The 27,886-nt window shown below is 32.1% G+C and overlaps 3 protein-coding genes across 3 annotated transcripts; 1 reads left to right on the top strand and 2 right to left on the bottom strand.

Moving 5' to 3' along the window:
• Nucleotides 1–1,480: 1,480 nt before the first annotated feature.
• Nucleotides 1,481–4,281, top strand: LOC113516012 (iron-sulfur cluster assembly 2 homolog, mitochondrial). The gene is made up of 2 exons (XM_026900345.3): nt 1,481–1,967; nt 2,530–4,281. Exons 1-2 carry the CDS (start codon nt 1,696–1,698, stop codon nt 2,705–2,707), a joined length of 450 nt encoding a protein of 149 aa, XP_026756146.1. The 5' UTR covers nt 1,481–1,695; the 3' UTR covers nt 2,708–4,281.
• Nucleotides 4,282–4,600: 319 nt separating this feature from the next.
• On the bottom strand, nt 4,601–7,581 carry LOC113516024 (uncharacterized). The gene is made up of 4 exons (XM_026900359.3): nt 7,332–7,581; nt 6,568–6,708; nt 5,364–5,493; nt 4,601–4,747 (listed from the first exon to the last, which is right to left on the bottom strand). The coding sequence occupies exons 1-4, from the start codon at nt 7,459–7,461 to the stop codon at nt 4,645–4,647; spliced, it is 504 nt and encodes a 167-aa protein (XP_026756160.2). The 5' UTR covers nt 7,462–7,581; the 3' UTR covers nt 4,601–4,644.
• A 2,589-nt stretch (nt 7,582–10,170) lies between these two features.
• Nucleotides 10,171–26,716, bottom strand: LOC113516027 (succinate dehydrogenase [ubiquinone] flavoprotein subunit, mitochondrial). The gene is made up of 13 exons (XM_026900368.3): nt 26,552–26,716; nt 25,723–25,984; nt 25,368–25,441; nt 24,462–24,637; nt 23,676–23,828; nt 22,680–22,837; nt 20,362–20,526; nt 17,998–18,197; nt 16,882–17,079; nt 16,422–16,566; nt 14,490–14,725; nt 11,746–11,913; nt 10,171–11,128 (listed from the first exon to the last, which is right to left on the bottom strand). Exons 1-12 carry the CDS (start codon nt 26,597–26,599, stop codon nt 11,758–11,760), a joined length of 1,971 nt encoding a protein of 656 aa, XP_026756169.2. The 5' UTR covers nt 26,600–26,716; the 3' UTR covers nt 10,171–11,128; nt 11,746–11,757.
• Nucleotides 26,717–27,886: the final 1,170 nt, after the last annotated feature.

Consider the following 27,886-nt stretch of genomic DNA (forward strand, 5'->3'; position numbering starts at 1 on the left):
TTAATCGCTTTTAAATAATGCAAAAAATAAGATTGACAAATTCTGACTCTTTGCGGTCATAAAAAAAGGACCCGAGCTCACTGATTTTTCTGAGATTCTCCTTAATTTTTTGACATGATTATGAAGAGGTTGAAAACGAACTCGAGAATGTTGCCAGACAATTATATTTCTTACATTTAAGGTAAATTTCTATAATTGAATTACGAAGTCGAAGTATTTTCGTAACTATTGAAAAGATAATTTTTAGCCGACCACGTGAAGCCAACGAGAGTAATGTGTTTATGAGTATATGCATGTATATGGGCCTGTATTAATAATTTTTAGGTCAATAGATTTGTTTTAATCTGGCAAATATCATTAAAGATATAATAGCAATCAATATTCAGTATGGCGACAACAAGACGCAATATTTTTGGAAATATTATATGTATTCCTAAAGTCGCCAAAAAGCTCACGAAGAGTGGATGGTGACTGGGATATCATTAATATTTCAATTTGACGTCACAGTTAACTCTTTAATATAAGGATAAATATATACCAAATTTGTAATAGAATTAAGTAAAATTATTATTTAGTTTGTGATGGTTCATTAAATAGTAATTTCGCGAAATTATCGAATAAAAATATTAGATTATAAGAGATAGAGAGAGATATTTAGAGTAATGGCGCATTAGAATCAATCTTAATGTTCATACAGAGTGATGCAAAAGTTTATGTTTCACATATTCGTATAATATTTTATGAAATTCAGCCTGAATGGTCACGTACAGCGCAGTTTCAGAGATGTTTCCTCCCACGAACAATCAGGTTATGGAATGAGCTTCCTGCCGAGGTTTTCCCAAGAGACTACAGCATGAGGTTCTTCAAAAGGGGGATAAAGAGATTTCTTCAGGGTCGGTAACGCAAGCGTAATATCTCTGGTATTGCAGGTGTTCATAGGCTACGGTAACTGCTTACCATCAGGTGGGCCGTATGCTTGTTTGTCATCACAGTGATATAAAAAAAATTCTTTGGGTAATTCTGAATAGTCGATTGTACGTTATATAAACTTAATATAATTATTAATATAATAGTAAAAAAAAAAACCATTTTTAGATTGGTTTTTTATTAAAAATTTTATTTACTGTTTAGCCTTCCAATAAGTTATTAAAATATGGTACAGGTTTTAGAAACTTTTTTATATGACGTAAGAAATATTTATTTTACGCTTAAAATTGAATTAAAAGTTATTTATTTAATTCCTAATATATTATTATGTTATTTCATAAAATCACATAACTAATTACTATATTTTAATGCATAGAAAATTAGTTAGAAGAAAGAAAAAATTAGTTTTTTCGTTCTTAGAAAATTATATTTTATATAAATGTAATTTTCTAATAAAAAATCTAGCAATACTTTTTGTCGATGTCAATAATTCTGTCAGGTCAGAAATGTCAACAGGATTGTCATATGTCATTATTACGTTGTCATTGTCAAATATTGTTTTTTAGTTTCGCCATCAAATTTTTTTTATGTACCTATTACGTTTTAAATTTTTCTATATGTTAGTGATCCATAACTATTTTTGGTATATAATAATTATTCACAATGTTATACAATAAATATTCTAGCTATTAGATTAAACAGTTCTTTCAAAAGAAGTAATAGAAATTGAGATATAACAAAATTATAAAGTTCGGAAAAGACAATATTATGAAACTGTTATCTGAAATGTTTCTGAGAACAAAACATATCATTAGAGGAACTTACTACTTCTCTATTAGAAATAACTTATATTCTTCACAAATAACAGAAGCTTTGCCAGCAAGTGGCGAAGGAGTTAATATTAGTGATGCTTGTGTTACGAAATTAAAACAGTTATGTGATGGTAATAATAGTTTTTTGAGGCTTTGCGTGGAAAGCGGCGGTTGTTCTGGTTTTCAATATAAATTTGACTTGGACAATAAAATGGAGAATGATGACAGGTTTGTGTTTGTTATCAGTTATTCAATATTTAATCACATCCATAAAGTGTTCAGATTTCACAATATAATCAGCATTGTGCAAATCGACCTATATACTAACAATGTTCAAACAATTAATCAAATTATTATTTGCGTAAGCATAGGTACAGTATTGATACATAGATAAAGTTTGATGATTATACCATTGTAAAAAATCATGGCTGTTTCGGTTTGAAGGGTGGGATATGGTGTGAATTTACTGGGTACAGAGGAATAACACCTGAGTCCTCAGGAATGGCAACGCATGGGGGGTATCATGAGCGAAACAGTATACTATTATGTCCATGGTACTGCTCATGTCTATAGGTGACGGTTACCACTTTCCATCAGGTGGACTGTCAGCTTGTTTGCCATTCTAAGTTGTATATAAAAAAAAAATTCTAAATTGATATAGAGTTTTGTTTTGAATATTTCTAATCTTTTATTGGTGTGGTATGTATTTTCTATTATATTAAAATGTTTTCTTACTCCATCATCACATTGCAAAACAATTTTATAATTATTTGACTTTCTGTGATTTCAGAGTATTCGAAAAAGATGGTGTAAAAGTAGTAATTGATGAGACTTCACTGGAATACATAAAAGGATCTACAATAGACTATCATACAGAATTAATAAGATCAGCCTTTAGAGTTATACAGAACCCTAATGCAGATATAGGATGTTCATGTGGAGCAAGTTTTTCAATAAAAATCGACTGATCTCCATTGCAAATAACATTTTTTATATATTTATTGCAATTAAGTTTGTATTATAATATTTACCCAATGTTTTTTCAAAATGCTAAGTAGCTTACCTTACACCTTATATTTTTATTAATTTGCTTGAAATTAGTATTTAAAATTATTCATTAGGAAGCTCAAAAATTGTTTTAGTTATAAAAAATATATACTTTAGCTGTGTCAAATATTCCAATTAAATTCTACAATGAATTGTGTAGTCATGTCCATATATTTGTTTGTTGTTAATTTATAATTGTAAGCATCATATTATTCAAACCTCACTATATATTTTTAGTCCTAATTTACACATCCACTCACTACACATCCACAGTTTCCTAAAAGATTTCACCTAACAGATTGATGTTTTTATTATATATTCCTTTTATTGCTTGATAAATTTAGAAACCTGAAATTTAGGAACCTGAAAATAAATTATAACTGTCATCTATAGACAACACATTGCCACTCCTAAGACTAAAGTGATATCTTGTATTGTGTTGTACAATAATGTACATCAATGCTTCAGTCTAAAATAAATAGATAAAATTGTTGTACTTTCCTATATGGCTTACATAAAACTACACACTGTTATGTCCAAGTCCTTATGCATGCTATGTACAAAGTAATAAAAAAGCTCAACATAAATCTTAATTTGCAAGAACTTTGACTCAATATTTTTTCATTAGTATTATGGAATCTTCATTTCAATATAATAAAATGCTTGTGACTATCTAATCTAAGATTATAGACTTGAGAATTTACATCAAGCGGAAGATTATTTATTTATTGTTCTGTATTCTGTAAATAAAGCTACTATCCATTATTATGTAATGTATTATTTATTCAGTTTATTATCTTCGATTAATTGATATATATAGATATTATATTATATATAAATATAGAATTGCTAAGAATCTGCTTATACATATTGTTTTGTTTTCTGTTCTTTTTTTTTTGTATTCACAAGTAAAGGCTATTAAGAAGTGACACTGCCACCATTTCATTGAGTAAAACAGTTTTTACCCTACAGTTGTTTAGCAATATTCTTGTTTCAGTGCTAGGATTATTACAAAGGGTGGATAAGAAAGTTATTGCCTAATTTGTTTAAAAAAAAAAAAGGAATACTGTTACATATTGATTTATCTCAGATCAGCATTGAACATTCTGACAGCATTGAGCAATCCCCGTGTAGATTACACATGTGACTCAAAAGTTTACTATTAGTATTGAAATATAATGCATCTATATACTATCTATATATTATTTGTATAAGCATGATACTTGGCACCATTGCAAATGGTGCTACAATATGATGGTTGAAGTTGCCATCAATAAGCAGTGACTGCAATCTATATATGCATCAGAAAAGTGTCACTTGCAGCTTTCGTTCTGAATATGAAAATATATTATACAAACTAGGGTAGAAGTTATAAACCTAGATTTATGTTTTAAAGTTTAATGCACTTTTTAGAATATTAATAAAGATTTTTCTGTGATACATATTTAATGCCATTTGTAGAAAATAATTGAATAAAGTTATTTGGTGACATGAATTATTGTTTGGTATATCATCCTAGGAGTCATTTCCAGATTAAATTATAGTAAATTTTAGTTAGTTTTATGTATACTGGCTTTTGCTCATAACTTTGTACGATTTTGAAGGTACTACTATCAAAACATATCAAATTTGGTGCAGTAGTTTTAGTAGGCAATTGTTTTTCAATTCAAATATTTTTTATTCTGTTACGGTTTACTTAAAAATGAGTGTAATATGATTGTGGGTATATTAATTGAGCACAGTTTTTTTTGATTTTGTCAAATGATTATTGAGAATATAAATATATTACATATCTAAAAATGAAAGAACGATAATATTTTTATACCAGTTCTATTGATATTAATATACAATTTTTATTTTATTGAGATTGAGATGCGTTGATTGTAGCCCAAACTTGGTCTAGTTTGGTTGATGGTAAAGTGATCATAGGCTCACTTTTAGAACCGGAACTGACAGCCGATCTGCAAGTATAATAAACAGAAATATAATATAAAGCTGTTTTGCAAGTAGTTATAGCATTAAATAAACTTTTAGACATTCGCGTTATATACTTTATACGAGACAAGATTTTGAGTTCTAGGACTTTTCACATTAATTTCCGTCTTTTATAAAATATAACAGCACTATAATCAGAAATGTTGATGATGTCTGTAGAGACACGTATCATCAACCTGAGACACCAGAACCAGAGACGTGGATATTCCCATAATGTGAAGATCTTGAGTTAAAGTAGGTAGGAGTAGTACATTTGAGTACCTACTTACTCAATAATTGCATTTAATAAGAATTTGAAATAAAAAAATTAAATATAATAAACGGATTATTATAGCTTAACCCTGATTGATGTCATTAGTTTAATTCTTAGTTGTTAAAATATAAAAAAAAGTTTTTAGCATCATAATTATGCGTATATATGTAAAATACTTAGACATTTACTTTTACTCTTCTTCCAGCTATGGCCTTTATAATTATTTGCAATAAGGTACATCGTTTAAGTCAGGGTTGAATATTCTGTGCATTGAATTAACAGACTGACTGATCAATTATAAAATGAGCAAATGCACGAATCATACTCACGGCTGCAGTTCCCCGTTGAAAGCGTGGGCATCATTGACTTTCTTCACATTGTGTGGCGAATACCGATTGTAGAAACCCCAGATGCTATTCATCAACTTGCTATTGTACTTCAACGGTGAAAGTTCCTTAACTAAAATGTAAAATACAATTCTGCAGTTGTTATACGGGCCACGTTCCAGAACTCTGCCCCATCGTTTAATATTATTCGCCTGTATATTTTAATATTAATTAGATAAATATTTTAGACATAGTAAATATGATAAATTTAACATTTAATTTACTTATTAATAAAAACGTCTCTCATATAAACTATCAATCAATCAATAAAAACTCTCATAAACATATTTCACCTATTGAACTATTTTGTCTTTTTCTTTTGTGCTAAATTCTCATTTTTAATGCAAGTGATAAAACAGTATAATAATTAAAATAGGTTTCTAGGAGATTTTAGTTAGGTTTGAAGAATAAGGGGAAACAATTTAGTAAGTGATGTTCGCGCTTCTTACGACTAAGGGTCTCGGATGGTCCTGAAACTAGTCGACCTTTCTAGACTAAAATACACGTAAGTTAAACTAGTACTTATAACATTATAATATAATGTGTACTTATGAAAATTTAGTAACAAGAGATTTTAGATTAGTAGCAAAAGATATACAGAATTGTACCGGATCCAGTGATCTAAGAGTAAGTTGATTATACATTTCCCAAAGAATATTTCATGGAGAACATATCAGCTTAGCTATGGTTAAGCAATGCTCTCAGAATCCTGGGGATACTGTTACCTATACGGGCGGATTTTTTAATTTTTATACACCTCAAAGATTGTAAGTTTTAATGTGGCGGAACTTTACCAGAGGGAGACTGTACAAAAGTCGTTCATTTGCCAAGTACCTTCAATTTCGTTATTTTTGTGTTCCAATAAACCAATACATAATTCCTTTAAATAAACATAGGTAATAACATAGGTTCCTTTTAATCAATTTGGAAAAGCTAACTAACTGATAGCTCACCAGATGGAAAATATGGCAAACGTGAACCATCGCTTATAGACATGACCAGCTCTATAGGAACCACAGAATACACTGTGATTCCTGGTATTAATTTATTTAATATATATATATATATATATATATATATATATATATATATATATATATATATATATATATATATATTTGTATGGACTAAAATGTTATATTATTACACGTGGTATTGAAGTATTTTTCATTGCTTTTAGTGACGTTTGTCTTCAATTTCATATCGCCTCTGTTACGCTGGGTGTCTCGAATACGTCCGGCAGAGAATGCGGAGGGTGGGATCGAAGCCATTATCTTCAATTCACAAGCTGAAAGCACAAATAGTAAGAAATGATAATAAACGAAGGTTTAAGTTAATGAATACGAGTAGGCTGAAGTTAGAAGAAACAATAGGCTTATTTAATTGGGGTGCCCACTCCAGGATGCAAGCGTATGTGCGAACAAACTAAGCACCTAATAACAAATACAAGCAGGTAGTTCATGTAGTGTGACATTGGCATAGATAAAGGAATATTTATCTGTCTGTCCGCATTATCAACTGTTCAGGACTTAGGGTGCATCACTTATATGCAATCAAATAATTCATTTTGTTACATGTACATATAAACACACAACTCCTTATAAGAGGGAAAATTTTGTAATTGTCTATCATATTTATGTCACGGCCGTTTTTCTGTGTTAGGTACACTCAAATTTGTTAAAATATACATTTGTGTTGCACCTACTGATAGCAGTATGATGTATCTATGTACTTACAACCCGTCCAAATCACGTAAGCGAGATAATTGTCGAGAGACTGATATTTATTATTGTTTCTATGACGTATTTGGTTAAATATTTTGTAAGCACCTAAATATCCTAGAATTGAAATTAGAGTTATCTTACATTTGAATTATATAAACTGGATTTAAATTCGAAATAATGTACATACCTTGACACAGATTGAAAAATATATTATGCAGCGTCAGATTATCGTGCGCTTTGATCAGGGCGGCACTTTCTTTAGAGCCCTTGCGGGCGCCGATTGCACTGAACAGGTTGATGGTTCCAAGTAGCACCATGAAATATCAGTAGAGGAAATAGGAAACAGTAGTAGTCACCACTGAGTCGCAGTGAGCAGCGGGAGCCGAAATACAAGCGTCACAAGTCGCGACAAAGGAGTCACTGTTTAAAATGGCCGCGAGATAAACCGAGTGTGGTGTGACCTCTGGCCCTTTGGTTATCAGTTACCGGAATGTAGACTTTTATTACTGTATATCAAATTTTAAGATATATTTTCTTCTTTAGTTTCGTTGTTGTTAAGATTAATTCAAATAGTAATTATATGTAATAAATTTAAACAGTCTAATATATACCAATAATGCAGTAAAATCGTCTCCAGACAATTTCTTTTACAAATGATATTTAACTATAATTGATATGAAGAGTTTTAGAAATCAGACAAACAACTTTTTGTCTGTAAGCATATCTATTCCGGTAACACGTAAAAACTACTGCATCAAAATGAATGTAGTTTTCAAAATTGTATTCTTAGCTATCTTAAAATGCAGTGTTTTATTTTGACACATCATCTAGAAGTGGTTATTTAGCTTGAAAATTACTGGTAAATACTAGTTAAGAATACAATTGTGTTGTGAGTGACATTTCCCGGGGTGCCATAAATTGTAAAAAAAGACATGACCAGATCAAAACAGTACAATACATGAAACACCTAATGTTCAGGGCTCGATTTAGGTGTGCGCCAGCCAGAAAAATGTATAGAGCGGCAAAATGAGCTCACTGCAAATGAATATGGCCTTTCATTATAAAGGGCGGAAAATATTCATTTTTGCCTGAAGCGGCGATCAGTGGTTGGCTTAAACAAAAATTCACCGTTTAAGATAATAGTGAGAGGTGCGTTCAGTAGAACGATAATAATGGGTTGTTATGAAGACAATGATCTAATTCATCATCATCATCTTAGCTGAATGAAGGCTTCACCACAGGTTGCTATAAGGTACGGTCCCGAGCCAACTGCATCCACTGATTCTCTGTAATACATTTGAGGTCGCCACTCCATCTAGTGAGGGGTCGCCCTACCCTGCATTTGTCAGTACGGGGATACCACTCTCGGATCGGGACCTTTATTCTTCATTGGTTGTGACCAACCCATTACCACTTCTGCTTGCTTATCTTTCTGGCTATTTCGATCACTTTGGTTTTTTCCGCAGATATCCTTATTTCAGTTTTTATTACGCAAAGATACTCCGAGCATAGCTATCTCCATAGCTCTCTGAGCAACTTCGTAAGAACATATATGTAACGACGTAATATGTATATATAGATATATAATGTAATATATAGATAATACAATGATCTACTTACACAGATAATGTTTTAGTGTTTCTTATCAAACCAAATGATATAACGTGAATTCTTAGGATGCAACTTTGTTGACAATCACGGGTGTTTCTTTAAGCAATTTTATATGTAGTAGTTCTAAGCGGAGAACGGATATCCATGATGTTATTCGTATCTATTTATAGGCAACAGTTAACAATTTTCTCCAAGGCATATTAAGACAAAACAGTAAATATAGTTATGTAAAATGTAAGTAATCTATATTTAAATTAGGGACTAACAAATGTGATATTTTATATAATATTATTGTGCAATGCTTTTATAATATTATGTAAACCTAACACTCATAAATAAGTAGGTGAAGGGTATATAACTACGTACTGGTGCAAAGGTATTTAATATATTGTTAATTGTTATGTATATTTCTTTTGGTATTCAGACTCCAGAAAACTTATTTTATATATGTTGTTAAATACGATGTATTTAAAAAATCTACCTCTATCATTACATACCTTATATATTATTACTGAAAGTTGATTTTTTTTGCAAAAAAACAGTGACTTTAGTTCACAGAAGTAAAACTTATCGACTGCAAAAATAATTGCCAAAATCAAATCGAAATTGACGATTGATCGCATAAATATGCATAAAACATCAGATTATAGGCGAATTGATAACCACCACTTTTTAGAAGTAGGTTAAAAAGAAGCTTTACCAGATTGATTGTACTGGCCTAGTCCTTATCTTATAGTAGCTACTGGTTTTCTTATCTGCCATACTAAAGTGAAACGATATTTAAGACATTAATATTAAAACGTATGCTTGTTTTTATATATAACTGAATAATAAAACGGGACTTTAATAAACTCAATATGTTCATCATTTTCTATAAGTATTCCATTAATTCGAAATCTTTAAGATGTGGTTAGAAAGTATTACTTGCGGGATACCATTGAATAAGGTAAATAAACATAAATCAGTGATGAATTCACTAAATTAAACATTGTTCAATTTCTGGCGAATTCGTCGCTGATTTTTAGGGGTGAACGGGCGGAGGTCGACCTGATTAGGGTAATCTACACTAGCAATGGGGCCCATGATGATAGCAATCTCTTGCTCCTAGACAGCAAGGGCGAGACATGTGCGTTAATGACGAGGAAAAGGGATCGATAATAATGGGGACTGGCAGCCTCATTGCTAGCAATATATCCTGTCAGGCCGACCTCTTGCGGTCCCCCTGGAAACTATTGTGTTCAATTTCAGTTCAATTCAACACGATGGGCTAACTAACCTGCCTTTTCTTCCTCACTTATTTTTTACAATTAATATGATCATAATATATAATGTATAGACCGTAATATAGATCGACATAGTTAAAAATGAACATAAGATTTAAAAATAATATATGTTAAAAAAAAAACAAAAACAAGTATTATTTCAATTCATTATATTCACATAATAATCCAAATTTGTATCCTTAAATCTACACAACGTTGTACCAATACATATATGTAGTAGGTAATACTGTAAAAATAAGTTTCTTAAAAAATTTCAATGACAATAAATACATGATTAAATAAAAAAATCGATGATTTTAGTATATAGAGGAAGGTACATGTGTAGCTAGGATATTTTATTTATATTCGTTTATTGATTAATGTCAGTAGTAAAGTACTAGGGTTGCCCCATCATTGACCTTATTAATTTGCCCTCTGTGCGCTGAAATACTCGGGCTTCGCCGTAAATTGCCCATTTTCTGTCAAATTTAATCAAAGACTTCCAAATTTTAAATGCCTGCTACTTTAAATAGTGAAATTTAATATAAAACAATGTTAGGTAGGGTACTCTTCACGTTGATGCATGCATATTTTTGTATACAATTTTAAATATAAATTATACCTATGTGTTGCCTGATATTTGCCGAAATAAATTAAAACTATACAAGATTAAAGATTCACATTCTGGCGAGTTAAAATTACTTTTAGAATCGAGAAGTAACTCATCCAGTATAATGATCTTATTCAATTATTAGCTAAAACGTTTACGTTTTTAAAACGTAAGTAATTTACAAAATAACGTTTAAGTACCGCGTTTCTATCGAGGGCATTATAAAACATTTATAACCACAATAAATGCTGATTTATGTTACAAATATAATTACACTTATACAATTGTATTTGATGTGTGTAAATGTGTGCACTTGCATTGTTTTTCTTTAACGTTGTTCAAAATTGCATATTGGATACTAAACCCGGACACTATTTTACGATGTTGTGGCGCTTAAACAAGCTAATCTAAAAAAAATTATTTTATAAATAATAATGCAGCCAAAGTGATCACGTGCAAATATAGAATTGAGAAACTAGCACCCAGTATCAGAATTATTACCTGAAACAAATTGAGATTAAAATACAGTTAATGGTGGTCTAATGCGTCAGGTCACGTACGTGGATACCATTGTTCTATACACATTATATCTACCCAATTTAAAACAACATAAAGTTTTGGTTATAAATAAGAAATATCAATATTTGGAAATTTAAACACTCCTCGTGCACTATTATCTACTTATTGCTGTAAGTACCTATTATTGGATCTGAGATAATTATGTTTGAAGAATTTTAAACCTAGCACAGATACTGTTTACTAAATGATACCAATAATTAGATTAATTCTGTTAAAATAATCTTTTAAATATCAATTTCTTATGCCGGTTTTCCAACGATGCCTATTTTATTTATAACCTTTATTCGGTCGCCAATTAGAGTTTAGTAAATTTTGTATGAGATTGAGATTGTCAATTTTGACATTGAATAAGAAATAACATATATACATAACCCAATGCAATGTCTGTCGATCTCGGATTTATTAATCAATAGACATTGCAATGGCATTAAGAGTAAATTACTGTAAACATTATTATTAAATCAGTAAAATTCAAAGTCAATAAAGAACAAATTCAATACAAATAATGAAGCTGCAGTCAAAATGTGGCAGATACTTACATATTTTGATGTCTAGTATGTCCTTATGACCGGTGGTACCGTTTTACATTCCTGTTGGTCGAGGGTGTTATCTATCACGGGTCGGTACGAGAGCTTAGTTTCGCCGGTTTCTACATTCGTCTCAGCCAGTGTGTGTTTCCTCCAGTGTTTCTCGAATGGCAGCTTTGTCTACAATTAAATAATAGCATAAGAACAAGAGTTAAGAATCCTTAGAAGGAGAATAAGACAGTACCTAATATTAACGAGTATGCAAATAAGAAATAATATGTAAAGTGATTTATTGTTACAAGGATAATGAATTATTTACAATAACAATAATTAACAACGCATCCCTTGCGCATCCAATTGATCCTCGGTTTTGTAGGCGTATATAAGTTACAGTTACAGTTTACCATTAAACTGGTTGTTGGCTTGTTTGCCGCTTTGGTAACATAAAAAAATTAACCTGTTTTCATCATCGCCTACTGCATCACATATATTATCTCTCATCAGTGTCCCGCCAGCGTATACCAATCAATGGTGTTTGATCTCATTATCACTCATAAAAATATACCCCGTTAAGTTGGTTTCTACGTGGCACCCTTTAAAAACCAAGGGGCAGGGATGGTTAGCAATGTGGACCACCAGTACCATTGCTAGCAATATACCTTGTCAGGTCGACCTCCACGTGGCCCCCGTGGAAACCATCGTGCTGAATTCCAGGCGTATTCATCACGATAGGCTAACTGATCTGCCTTTTGATTCTTACTTATCATCCCTCACTGGTGCCCTGCCAGTGCACCGTTAGTGAAGGCGGGTTTACCATTCTAGTATCATCCATTAAAAAAAAGCCCTTGATAATCATCATGGTTAATTCCTGATGAATTTAGTTTCTTCTATAAGAGAATGCATATACTAAGCCGCCAGTGGCTTAGTATAGGATTGAATTTTATTTCGAATTGTCCTTTTTTTTGCAGTGGTGTATCTTAGCCGCGATTTACAATATTTTGGAGATAAGAACATTAGGTAAGTAGTTTATAGCAGATTTCAGATTTTACATAAAACACGATAAGAATTTTAAAATGTCAAAAATAACTCTACGTGTTGACCTTTATTTCAGCTTCCATTAATTATCAGGGAAGGTAATAATAATTAGCGTAATCACATAAATTCTATGTCAGGTCATTGTTATTGTAATATAATTTCCTAACAATAGTTTGTAAATGGCAACATGTGTAAACAAACTACAAGTAGGTTATCTAACTAGATAAGACTAGCTGTTTCCCGCAGCTTTACCTGCGCGAATCGATATAGATTACTGTTTGTTAAGTTAGAATATGACCTATCAGTGTATCAAATATCATTCAAAGCCGTTCAACTGTTTAAGCACGATTGAATAACAAACATATAAACATTTCTACAAACGTTCATGTTTATAATATTTGTACGATTAAAAGAAACTGATTTCAATAATCATAACATTAATCAGGCATTTTGGCCAGCGAACCTTTTTATAGATGGATTTTTGACACCTTTTAGTTAGATCAAATATACAGTTACACATGTGACATACTATTTTGTTTTTGAAGAAAAAACTGATTGAGTCATACTAGTGATTAAATAATAGACTAAAACTAGAGTAAACCTGGAAAATTGTTGTTTTTATGTTTTTTTTTTTTTTTTTTTTTTGGGAGATAATTAAACTAAATCAATTTGAAAAGATGAAGTATCAAGCCACCCATGAACGTGAAAATAGTAAGATCCTCTACTAATAAGAAAACCCTATCTCAGCACTAGGACATGAACCCTTGTCGTTATGGTAATGACAGTGACAAAATTGTTTACATTTAAAACGAGACATTTACTATGATTTTATTTTTGTAAGCTTCCGACATTTCGACTGACATACGGTTTTCATTATATATTATATATTAAGGTACGGTATTTTTTATATATTAAAAATATATATTAGATTACAATCAACGTAGGTATTAGAACTTTTTCTTTTATATACATTATATTTATTTGGAACATAGAAACACAAGCAAATCGAATTAAATTTTAATAGCACGCAATACTAGTTTATCACAAGGTTAAGAGATCAACTATATTTCCACTAGATAATTTACAGGTCTGCAATAAAATATATACATATACAAAATAAATTATTAGTTTTTCCATTTAATACTATTATCACAAAATTATAACAAGTAAAGCAGTGAAAGTGGGTCGTTATATTTACCGCTTATATGGATAAGAATGTTGACAAAGTAATAGAAATTATCAAATAGGTGGAAATTTCAAATTAATGCTTTGGATGTAATAATTTATCTTAGTCACTAGCTATGACGCTGTGCATCACAATACCTAATAGTATCAAATTGTATGTTTTGTATGATACAATGTATGTAAATGCTCGAAAAGCATTTCTTTATATATTTATTTGAATTTAAATTTATTTGAATAATTTATGAACTAAATAAGAATATTGTTGAAAAGGTGCACTTAGTAATATACCTTACCTAGTAGTTTATTCCTGCGGCTTCGCCCGCGTGAATTAGTCATCATAAAATTACTTATTTTCGAAATTAGGATATATTAACATATAAGTTACCCTGACCATGTGGCAAATTTCATTTAAATTAAATGAGTAGTTTTTACGTGAAAGAGTCATAAAGATCCAAATATGGCTATATATCATAGCTTTACCCATGTGCGATAGGATAAAAAATATATAATATGTTATGTGCCATGATTGTACTGACCTGTCCTTCTAAAGGCTTGGAATAATCGTATTCATCTCGTCGGGTTTTGAAGTCCTCTCTAGCATGAGCACCGCGCGACTCCTCGCGCGCCAACGCACCCTCCACGATTTGTACCGAGTTGATGAGCAAATTCTGTAGTTCCAGAGTCTCCACCAAGTCACTGTTCCAGATCAGCGAGTGGTCTGATACTTTGACGTCTTTGATCTGGTTGTAGATTTCGTGGATTTGACGCTGACCTGTTATTGTAAATAATAAATACCCTTAGACATATCATACAGTACCACCTAACTTTAAACTAAGCAGAGCTTGCATCATACTATTTTTATATAAATAATTAAATATAATACATAGAATAAGTGTTAATTTTAATATATAACCACAACCCGATTACAGTATTTACGAAAATAAACAAGTTTTTTCAAGGAACATGATTGGAACAGTTCAAAAGCTTATTACTTAATCATACGTAATTTAAAACTTGAATGGTTTAACCATAACAATATTCTGGGTAGAAATATTATTAAAATATTAAAAACATGTCAATAATTATTAAGAGATTGAAAAATTTCGAAATGGGTGGAATTTATACCCGTAAGAATCTTTAAGAACCCAGTGGAGACGAGGATTCAGTGGAGACGAGAACTCAGTGGAGACGAGAACTCAGTGGAGACAAGAGTTCAGTGGCTTTACTGGTCATCCGTTCAAAATTAACAATCACTATGCTTGGTGTCTACACGGAGATGGTTGAACGTCATCTATCGGCGACAGTTTACACTATCGCTCAAACTACACTAGCCAGCCTTTAATTAGTAACGTGTGTGGCGATAATGTATTCGGAAATGTTAAACCTTTTTTATTTATTATTAGATATTAGGCAATCTATTGATTACGAATTGATATAAGTAGAAATATTACTAAAATATGAAAATCATACTTTATTTATTATTAATTGAAAATTTTCGAAGTAAAAACACTGGCCCCAGAATTGCCTAGAAGGTGTAGGTTCAAGTCTCGCCAACATCGATTTTTTTTAATACTTAATAATTATTGGGATATGATTGTCATGTTTACATCAATAAGCAATTAGTAAGTTACCAAATTAGCAATTAGTTAATTAACATAATACTTTAATTCCCAATTTGTGTGGACAAATCTTTTAGATGCAGCTGTTTTTTTCTATAGTTCATATGTGCAATTATTTATCCAAACCGTTGTTACTGATCAGTCTAGCCTATAAATTGAAGAGGTGTATTGTTTGTATTATGAAATACAGTTTGTATGAAATTAATTTTGAGTTTTTTATACAAATCATGAGATATTTCTAAGAATAGTAAATGTTAATAGTAATGCTTTACAAATCGCAAATCCGGCCCCATATGGAGTATTGCTGTCACTTATGGGCGGGAGCACCTAGATACCAGCTTGAACCCTTCGACTCAGTGCAACGGCGAGCTATGAGAATTGTCGATGATCCCATGCTTGCAAGCGGTATTGAACCCTTAAGTCTTAGGAGAGATTTTGCCTCACTCTGCGTGTTCTACCGCTTATACAACGGATTGTGCTCAGAGGAACTGTTCGATATGATGCCTACGGCCACTTTCTATCATCGTACGGCTCGCCATCGACAGGGAGTTCACCCTCATACCTTACAGCCTAAATGGTCGCGTACAACGCGGTTTCAGAGATGCTTTCTCCCACGAACACTCAGGTTATGGAATGAGCTTGCCGAGGTTTTCCCGAGAGACTACAGCATGGGGTTCTTCAAAAGGGGGTAAAGAGGTTTCTTCAGGGTCGGCAACGCGCGCGTAATACCTCTGGTATTGCAGGCGTTCATAGGCTACGGTAACCGCTTACCATCAGGTGGGCCGTATGCTTGTTTGCCACCACAGTGGTATAAAAAAAAAAAAAAAACTTATTAAAAATCAATGTTACCTTCTTCAAGTGTATTTTGCTGTCTGAACACAGCTGCGTTCTTTTGCATGCATTTTTGCATGCGCAGACGCAGGTCTGCCGTCGGAATGGCACCATTCGCGTATCTAATTTTGTCCAAGTTGGCAATACTTGCTTCGCCTGTGGACTGTAAAAAAATTTCTTTACTGTATTAACGAGTAATGAAATACCATACCAGTAACAATTGAATGTTATTATGTAGCAAAATCCTAAATTAATGGCCGCCATATTATATTTTACTTAATAATAATGAAATTTAATAAAAGTAAAGAATTACATAAACAATATTATAAAGTTATAAATACTTTTTATTCTGTATGAAGACATTGTCTGAAGAAGGTGGCTGTCAAATTTATTTTTCATTTTGACTAGTAAATAATGTAAAGTATGTACAAAGTAAAACAACACGATCGATAGGTACTGTAATAACGAAATAACTTACGTCTTTAAGCGGCGCTTGCGCATCGCCGGGCCGGTTGACTTCGGCGATAGTTTGTGCGCATGCGCGGCCGAAGACCACAATGTCGAGGAGTGAGTTCGCGCCGAGTCGGTTGGCGCCATGCACCGAGGCGCAGGACGCCTCGCCGGCCGCGAAAAGTCCCCGCACTACGCGATCCGAGCCGTTATGGTGTTGTATGACCTTTAAAGTTATAAATTAAAAGATATAGAGGCAGTAGTAACACATTTTAGAACTCAGAAATGGCAACGCATAAGTGGTACTATGGGCATCTCAATGTACAAATGTTGAGAGTTACACACAGTATATCGTTGTCTATAGGTGCCTGTTACCATTTTCTATTAGTTTGCTATTTCATGTTAAGAAAAATATTGTTTGTCAAAGAGATGATACGAATTAACAAACATAGCAACTGATGTATCGTTCGGTATCAGAAAAGTAGAATTTACGTGATAAGCTTAAGACAAATGATCAGACAATTCAAATATGAAAAAAATTTCTTTATATTTAGAACTATATTTAGGATCACCGCAATTATCCTAGTCCCTCTAAGGCAGGTTATAATATTTACGAACAAAATTCGCAATCAACATTTGAATATAGGCTATGTACTGCACAAGACGTGTGTATTAGAGCATTTAATTTTAAATGTCTTATTATAAGTGATATATAATCTGTGCACCAAAAGCGCCGATTCTGAGGCATTTCTCTAAATCTATCTCTTAATTTAATATTTTAATTCGATAATTACGTGAAATTACTGTATTATTGATCACATTATAAACTAAAATTATAATAATTTTGACTAATATCTATATAAGTAAATTATATTGGTTCAGTTCAAATTGGTTTTTACAATAAAGATTTTGTTCTGATATCAACATGACATTTTCATTTTAAAGATAAGTTTAAAGAAACAGCGTCTATTGTCCCTCGGATTTTAAAATCTGTTCAGAAAAATCAAACAGAAGAAAATTTTATCCGCGGACAAAAATCCCTCTTCAGCGCATTAAATTAAAATCAATTTCACATGAGACATTTCTGAGATGACAAATGTATGGTAACTACAAATAAAAAAAAAAATCTTTGAAGTGTCTTTACCTCACCGCGGAAGTTAGTGGGAGTGCCTCCCATGTTGTAATGTACTGTGGGCAAGACGGGAATAGGTTCTTTGGTAACGTCAACGCCAGCGAAGATCATAGCCGTTTCCGAGATACCAGGTAAGCGTTGTTTCAGCTGATCAGGTGGTAGATGGTGGAGCTGCAGGTGCACGTGATCCTTCTCGGGACCACATCCGCGGCCTGAACATCAAGATCATTATTATAAATACAGAACTTCTATGAGAATTAATATTGTGTCATCATAATAACTTGAAATTTTTGCAAATAAAGAATTTGTTTGATCAAGTAAACCTGACTGTACAATAAGTAGACATATAAATATGATAATTTAAAAACAACATCAGACCAGAAGAAGACTTTATTTTTGGATTAAATTGGTATAACAGTAATAATATAAATTAAACTGAATAACTTTTACTTAAGAACGTGAGTTAAAATTGGTGTTATGCAGAATAAACCCAACTTGAAATTAATTTTTGAACATATACAAATAGATTATCGTAATACGATTTAGCAGTTATCTTATTCAATTCAAATCATCGATTCATAAACAGTTTGACAATCCTTCATATGGTTTCGACATAGAATGGGCCACCATTTTCTTTCCCGTAGGTGCCGTAAGAGGCGACTAAGGGAACTTAATAGTCGAGGGATGGCCAGCAGGGTTTTTCTTAAAAAATCATCAAAGCCAAACTGCAGTTGTCATTCCACCTGCCAAGCATGGCAACTATTGGTAAAACCTACCTTATGGGGGAGGCCTATGTTCAGCAGTGGACAGTTATCGGCTGATATAATGATGATGATGATGATTATATTTCTCAAAGCATATGCCAGATAAATATTCTCAAAGAGAAATATAATAAATTAATTAACATTTAAATTGCTACTTAATTTGCCGATAATTTAGAATAATATGACCCTTGCAAATTATTTTTAGATTTATCTGGGTGTTAACAATTGTTTATAATGTTAAAATTAACTATAATCAGTTAGCAACTAACATCCGCAAATTACGGTACCGATGAGAGCATCGGACCCGTATCTGCGAGGTCATGAGTTCAATTCCCATTTCCACTAGTGTAGCATAGTATAGCACAGATAAATCTACACTAGTAGCGCTTCGTGGCTTAAATGGTCAATTTGGAATTTTGGGCGAGTTAATCACAGTACTTACAGTACCTCGGGAGGGGGAGATTGGAGAGGGAATATTGGGAAGTAGGAATGCGAATAGGAGTCCTATTACTAGAGATGTTAGGTCGAATTTTATGCGGTTCCTCTGTACAGTATCGTAATTATTTTGTAGTGAATGTGAAGTGCCAAATAGTTTTGTGTTCATCTATCATTTCTTACTTATACCAATATTGCATGCGGAGTTATAATTCAATTTAATTCATCAAAAAGCGTCAGTATAGATGTTTATAAAGAAATATATTTTATTAAAAAAACATAAATAAGAACCACTTATGTTTTTTTAATAAAATATATGTGTTGCGATTGTTTAAGTCTATATCATATTTCAGTTTTCAAATAGTAATATGACTACTTAATTAACAAATATTTAAGATATGATATTTATTTATATTTAAGATATTTATTTATTTATTTAACAAAGTATGTTTGTATTATATATAAATATAAATGTGCGATGTTATTACAATTAATAATTAGCAATTCATCTATTTTATTTAAATTATTAATAATTATTTCTATAATTCAATAGTTTAATCAATTCCGAAGGGATATTCTCTATGTCTAACTAAAGTGAGTTTTAAAATAATACTTTCACTGAACTATCAATTCATAGACAAGGTTTCATGCAGAATAATATTCAGTTTTATTTGTACGTTTGTGTATGCTTTATTATACAGTAAAATTTTAAATTATACGACACAGATTTCTTAAGAAAATGGTGAACTTATCGGTTTTATGAATTTTGAGTTTTTGAACCCTTCATGTGGTAATTTTTTAAGCAATTTACCTGCTAATCAGCTGATCATCATAACCCACAATCAGCCCACTACTATTTTATAAACATTTTGATTTTCCAATTATTATTATTATGTTTATTTCAGCCGTTAACTGTCCACTGCTGGACGTAGGCCTTTTCCATAATGGGAGGTTTGCCACGCCAGTAGTTATCACGCTTGGCAGGCGAGTTGACAACCGCAGTTAGGCTTTTAGCTGGTGTCCATCCCTCGACCTCCCTTAGAAGTCTCTTGCAACACCCTCGGGAAAGGAAGGGGTGGCCCATTCTATGCCGAGGCACACATTCAATGTCTTATGTTAATGATTTCCCAATGGCTTATGTTAATTATTATAATAATATTTAAGATTGCTGACTTACCTTCCATAATCTCGACAGTCATGGCCCTCGAGACAACGTCTCGGCTGGCCAAGTCCTTTGCGACAGGGGCATACCGTTCCATGAATCTTTCGCCCTTGGCGTTCACCAGGAAACCACCCTCACCACGGCAACCCTCCGTCATGAGACAGCCGGCACCGTATATACCTAAAGGGGTGCAAAAAACAAGCTTCTACAATGTGTACTACTATGATGTCAAGAGAATTTAAAATTAGATTATTTAAAAAAAGTGCATATCACGCATACGCTCAGACATGTCTTTCTGAAGCTAGGCTCGTATCCTGAGGTTGGCACCAGACAGGCTAGTGTAGACATGATTCATTACACCCCTCTTAAATACTTTACTAGAAGACAACTTTACGTGCCCTCTGATGTGGGGAAAAGTGACAATTTTATTAATATTATAACTGTGAAAGTTTGTAACGATGGATGGAAGAATAGATATTTGTTAATCTTTTATGCAAAAACTACTAACGGATTTGATTAAAATTATGCACAGGTAGGTTATATTATTAAGATAGGCTTAACACAAGATACTTTATATACTTATTTACGCAGGTAAAGCCGTGGTATACAGCTAGTCATTAATAAAAGGATCCAAGTATGAATTTGGAAAATTCAGAGGCAATGACTGAGAATGAGGTTGGGACCAATAGACCTCAGTCAAGTGTTGTTCAACTAAACTCACCACAGCTATTCTAAGCGGTAAGATGAAGGTATGAGACAGATGAAAATACGAGATACAAGTTATAAATGAGAAAGGACTGAGATTTTTGGTCTGTTTTTTTCTGCTCACTAAGTTGTAAGAGAGCCGACGTGATAATAAATAGATAAGAAAATATTTGTAAAGATACATATCCTTATCTAGAAAAAAAAACCTAACCAAATATATACTATAATAAGGGATTGTTAGTAATGGAGACTGAGAATCCTATTGCGGATCAATATGCCCAACCAGGTCGAAATGAAATTCGCGAAATTTAGAAACTATCATGGTTAATTTGATGAATTTATCAAAATGGGCAATAAATGCCTGTTTTCATTCTCATCTATCACCCTTCACTGGTGCTCCGCCAGCGACAATATTTTAACATTTTTAATATTTCGCAGGCGGGTTGTATACCATTTTACCCATCAAAAAAAAAAACCAAATATATACTGTAATAAAATCGTAATCAATGCAGACGAGCAATCTGTTTGTGATATCATTACAATTAAATAATATATAAATTTCATAATTGATATTATTAATAGATTTAGATGAAGTTCACTTTTCCAATGTATATTGTTACGTACAATATAAATGGTAAATTGGACAGTCAGACACTGATTGATCAATACAAAGTATCATATTTCTAAATCAAGGAACAAGTCTCCTCGATTTAGAATAAGAATATTTTGTATAATAATTCTTAACATCATTTTCCTATTTATTATTATTCAATTTTGTACAATGATTTCCTTAAATAATGCTAGTAAACAATAAAAAAGTTTTTCAAAAATATAATCAGAAACTAATGGCTATGGGCAAAGTCGCATGTAAAACAGCTAGTTGTGATGTAAAAAAATCAATTATTGATAGCACGTTGAATGTAGGTGTCGCTGTAGGTTAAAAGTCGTTAAAGTCATAATCGCAAGATAAATGGATTACAAAATACGAGTGTTTTCATAGTTTTTTCTTTTTTTATATAAATAAGTTTGGCTTCGTGGCCAAGACAGCTTGTAAACATTTGCAACAACACAGGCATCACTTGGTAATTGCCAAGCTTCATGGCATAAAGAGCTTGATTCACAGCACCCAGACCCTCTATTGCCATATTTAATTTATTACTCTATCGTGCAAATTTGTAATCATATGCAGCATCAACTTACTATAGTTGCTCGTTTGTTTAGCAATTATACACCTGCTATATCTAAACACCGATAAGTAGTGAATCATTAAGTCCCAAAGCAGTAAAATAAAATTGATGTATAATTCTATAAGCATAATATAATATTTGCAGATATAATAAACATGAACTTTGTTCAATGTTCATTTACGATCTTAACTACCTTTTTTATCGCGAATAAACTGATTTACCATGAAAAATTATCAGAAATGTTATATCCATAGGCATTGTGCAACCATTTTAGGAATCCATATCAGTATCAGTAGTAGAAGTATATAACTTAAAAAATAAACAAATGCTAGTAGAATTAATGCCATTAGGGTTCTAATAGCTGATATAAAAAAGAGTTTAGTCATATTTTATTACATATTATATCTAAATCCATATAATTGATTAGATACGCCGGCGTACCTGTAGGGTGGAATTGCACGAACTCCATGTCTTCGTTCTGGAGGCCGGCGCGCGCCGCCATGGCAGTGCCATCGCCGGTACACGTGTGGGCTGACGTGCAGCTGAAGTACGATCGGCCTGTGCCGCCCGTTGCCAAGATCGTGTTCATAGCTTGGAATCTGCGATAATATAATAGTGAAACATAAACTCTCGTAATACTAGTGAGTGTATCTACTATTGTTTAAAAAAAGAAACAGTTGAGTCCTGCCCGTTCCTCACAGCTGAAATTGCATTCTGAAGTGGCGAAAGTATCATAAAAAATACTATTCAAAAATGCTTATAATTAAGTTTATTTGATTAAAATTATTCTTATTTCTAGTGAAATAACAGTGAGGCATCGTCTAATGTCAAATTTCTAGATCATCTATGCGAGTCTCGGTATCTGTGAGATATCGTTAATCTGATAAATGGACAACGGTTCAAGCACGGCACGACCGCGAAGCAAGTGACAATATACTTTTTTATATTATTAGAAAAGAAATTATTATAATAAATACCTGACCGATTCCACTGTTTAATACATTTTCAATTTGAAAATGTCTTTTCGTTATTTAAATATGAATTTGAAAAATAGAGGTTTAGGTTGAGATTCGATTTTGAGATCCAGAACTGTAGTCAATGTTGTTCGACAGAACTGTCTCAAAATAATATTATGGGTGAACTCATAGGATAAGAGAAAAAATTAAAATGTATGGTATGTTTAAATTACAAATGTGTACCATACAGAAAAGCGTTAGATAACAACATATCCACTTTCTGTTTATCTTCTATCAGTTGATATAAATATATCTACTGTAAAATACTGGAGTGTTATGTGAGAACATTGTGATTTATTGTACATTTGTGTTTATACTTCACATAATCAGTTGTGATTTTCTGTATAAGATTAATAATATAAAGTACCATATATAATATATATCTTTTGAACCTATCTCATTTTAAAAAGGACAATTTTACCTGTGTAATGTTCCATCTTCGAGATTGATAGCAATGCATCCTTTGCAGACACCATCTTCCATAAGCAAGTCCAAGGCAAAATATTCAATGAAGTATTCACAGTCGTATCTTAATGATTGCCCATATAGGGTATGGAGTAGGGAGTGACCAGTTCTAACAAAAAACAAAATATTATTTCTCATGCATCTCCACCTACATACCTTATTTTATGGTTAGATGTGTGTTTATTTTTTTTATATAAATTAAACTCAAAATTTAATACATAATATAATATTAACTTTCTTAAATTGTGTTGAGTCTATACAGTAGTATGTATATTATAATTATGTAACAATATTAAAGAGATAAGAATCCATAAAGATAATAATCCAGAAATGAAATAGTAAATAATTACAATTAAGTAACTACAAGTTGAATAATATTCGTGAATTTATGAAAAATATTTATATTCTTATAAACAAATTAAATGGCCCACTTGATGGAAAGTGATAACTATCACCCGTACTATAGGTAATATAGGTCCTACAGACATGAAAAACATCATGGAAATCACTTAATACATGCACATATGTATTTTGGATTGTAATACCATATGGGGTAAACAGAAACACTAACTACTGTTACAGATAGGAGTAATACTTCATTTTTCCATATTACAAAATAATTACAAAATTAAGACAGTCTCATTGCATTCATACATGTTTAAATTTAAGTGTATATATTTTGATGCATTAATCTATCAAGTACAATAAAAAAAGTATATTCTATTTAAAAATTGTAACAAACCTATCAGCGACTGCACAGCATCTATGAGCTTGGCCCCCTTTACCAAACTTCAGTGACTGACCACCAAAGGCTCTCTGATATATTTTCCCTTCAGGTGTCCTAGAGAATGGCATGCCATAGTTTTCCAGTTCAATAACAGCATGTGGAGCTTCTTTGGTCATGTAATGAATGGCATCCTAAGGCAATATAAGAATAAGAAATATAATTATTATATTAAAAAGAAGAATAAGTTATTTCACAATTTCATCAAGAAATTATTGTAATATAAATTCATATTCTTGGCTCATTGCAACATAGTGCAAGTGACAGCTTAAAAGTGGCAATTTTTATAGTAAAAGAATTGAATTGAGCTAAGTTGTCAAGGTCCACTCAAAATAACAATGAATACTTGTTCATGATCAAATATTTAATTCATAAGTTATATCGCAGTGTATATTTTATGATCTGTCATCTGCACTTTGCTTAAATGTCAGAATATAGTAATTTTTAATTAGTGATTTTTGCCATTTTTATTCTGTAATTTTGGCTATTTACATATTAGTAAAACAAATGTAGGTATGCACCAATTTTTGTTGATATTTTCATACCTAATTATATCTATAATTAATTATTTATTTTAATAAGTATTTTGTAACTTACAAGTGACTTCAAAAGCAACTTTTTAGAATATAGCATAGCACATATTTAGAATTCCAGTAATATTATTAAGCTTTACAATAGACAATTTTATATAAATATGTTTTTCAAACTTATGTATTTTTTTCCATAGATTATCTAAGGTTAATTTCTTTTGTACTTTATTGTAATAATCCATAAAATTATTTTATATTTGTATAGTTGGCAATTTTTTTTTGTTTTGTCTCTTAAGATATATATAAGAAAATCATTTAAGAGCATTTTTACTACCTGATCTCCTAACCAATCAGAACCCTTTACTGTATCATACATGTGCCACAGCCAGCTGTCTTCTTCCATGTTACCTACAAAGAAATTCAACTTTTATTATATAAATAAATTATTTTAATCAATTTAACTATCATTATGACAAATCCTTTGCAGGGTAGACAGAGGGAATTAAATGCTAAAGATATGTTACATATATTTCTTTATGTCTGTTTCAGAGACTCTCGATTCCTTCATCAAATAAGTCACAAGTTATCTGACTGCTATAAGTCAGTCTAAGCTGATGCTTGTATCTGTATCATTCCACTTTTATATTATATATATATTTCTTTTTTAAATATTTATGATTAAAAAATACCTAGAGCTGCATTGATGCCACCCTGAGCTGCCACTGTATGTGATCTTGTTGGAAATAGTTTTGTAACAACAGCAGTTTTGAAACCCTCCTGCACAAGACCAAAAGCAGCCCGAAGACCAGCCCCACCAGCCCCAATAACTAAGGCATCATGCTTGTGGTCAATAACTGTATATGCTTTTGTTGTATTGGTGTTTGCTGAACCCTCTTTTAGAGAACTAGCTCCGCCAGTGGACAAGTGGAGGTTTCTGTACAAGTATGTAGCCTGAAACATTATCAAGTCAAATTAAAAAAAAGAATTAAGTAGAATTTTTCATGAGTTAAACACTTTTTTACACTCTTCATGGAAATATTAAAATTACTTTTCTCGTTAGTTCCCATAAGTAACTATTGTACAAAAATAAATTTTGTACACTTTTGGTTTTGTAGATTATGATTTTACATGTTATTTTTATATATCTGTAAATTAGTTACTTCACCGGCGTATCTGGTCGTTCTGGGAATTTGTAGATATACTTTCTTTATGGAAATATATCCATTAAACATTTTATGGAATATAGACGATAATTCTTTACTTCGTAAGATAAGTATTTTTTGAGATTTCGTAATTTATCAGCGAGTGATAAATATGATACTTTAACATATTGAATATGTGTCAAGTGTAAAAGTATTTTAATATTATGAATAGAGAAAACGGCAAGTTATAGCTTTGATTTGTGAACTAGATGGATAATAACCAAATATACTGATGCGAAAATAATTAAGAATTCATCAAAACATATTAGTATTACATAACAAAAGTCAATACAAAGATTTTATTTAACTAACATACCAATGATACTGGGCTTCTAGATAATGAGGACTTAATTAATGCACTCATGATGGAACTCTCTGTCCGCACCGGGAGTACAAAATTTTAAATTATATAGAAATTTACATTCACTTAACCACAAGACGAAACGATTCGTTTTCGTTTCGCATTCGCTCGATGCTGTCAATCATAAAACAATATACTTAACTGTCAATCTATCAATCACAGTTTATAGCACTGCTAATATCCTTAATCAACATTTCCATCATACATTACCTTTTTAAATTAAATTTATATATATAATTAAAAAACTTAAATTAACAAAAGTAAAGTGCAACGTTTTCTTAGTAAGAATTTATTACCTATACTAATTCTATTTACGGTTTTGACATTAAAATAATATCAAAATCGGACTGTTGTAAAATTTAAATTAGACTTATTTAATTTAAATAAGCGTATAACATTATTCGTTACTACCTTTTTGTATACAACTTTACTTACGTTTTCCGTAGTACACCCGTTTGGAAATATTCAGATCTCACCGCAAAATTGGATGAGAAAATAAAGTGCATTCTGAGCTCCCTCTTTAATATCGTCTTTGGAGACCGCATATGAACTCAGGCCTCTTTACTTGTCAGGTATGGGGGCCTGGGAATCCGCCAAATCTCCCATATCTCTCTACCAGCTTTTCTGTCATCAGCGCACGGTACGTAGAAGAACCTTGTAAAAAATACTAATACATTTTTTCGATGATTTCGAGATAGCTAACCTGCCTGAGGCTGATAAATCTTGGTCTCTGGCTTGTCCCAACGTACCTTCGCCCGTAAATCCCAAAATCCATTTTAAAACCTCCTGGTTTGATACCTGATGACGGCAAAAGATCTGACGGAATGTCCTTGGCACCTTGGAGGATGGAGCGTCCGCTTGTATGGGACTTCACCTGCATCAACACGGTGGCGTCGTCTTATCTTTGGAGTACATCCAAGAGGGCTGGTCCCGCCGCAACACACCAGGAGACTATCAAGCGCTGTAAATAATTATCCCTTGGAAATTAATATATATTTGTAGCGTTTGGAGTTCAGACTCTGGATCCGTGGGGCTCTGAGACCATGAGTCTTTTCATAGATATTTCATGCCGGGAGGAGAAGGAATTGTTAGTAACAAGGATAAGTAGCCCCATTGCTAGCAATACATCCTGTCAGGTCGACCTTCTCGTGGTTCCCCCTGGAAACCATCGTGATTGATTTATTGTTAGATTCGTCACGGTAGACTAACTGACCTTTTTCACCCTCACTTATCATTCCTCACTGGTGCCCCGCCGGAGTATGCCAATAGCGTAGGCGGGGTTACCATTCC

The sequence above is a fragment of the Galleria mellonella genome, unplaced genomic scaffold, assembly GCF_026898425.1.
Source record: "Galleria mellonella isolate WM207_F2 unplaced genomic scaffold, CSIRO_AGI_GalMel_v1 utg74, whole genome shotgun sequence".
Lineage (NCBI taxonomy): Eukaryota > Metazoa > Arthropoda > Insecta > Lepidoptera > Pyralidae > Galleria > Galleria mellonella.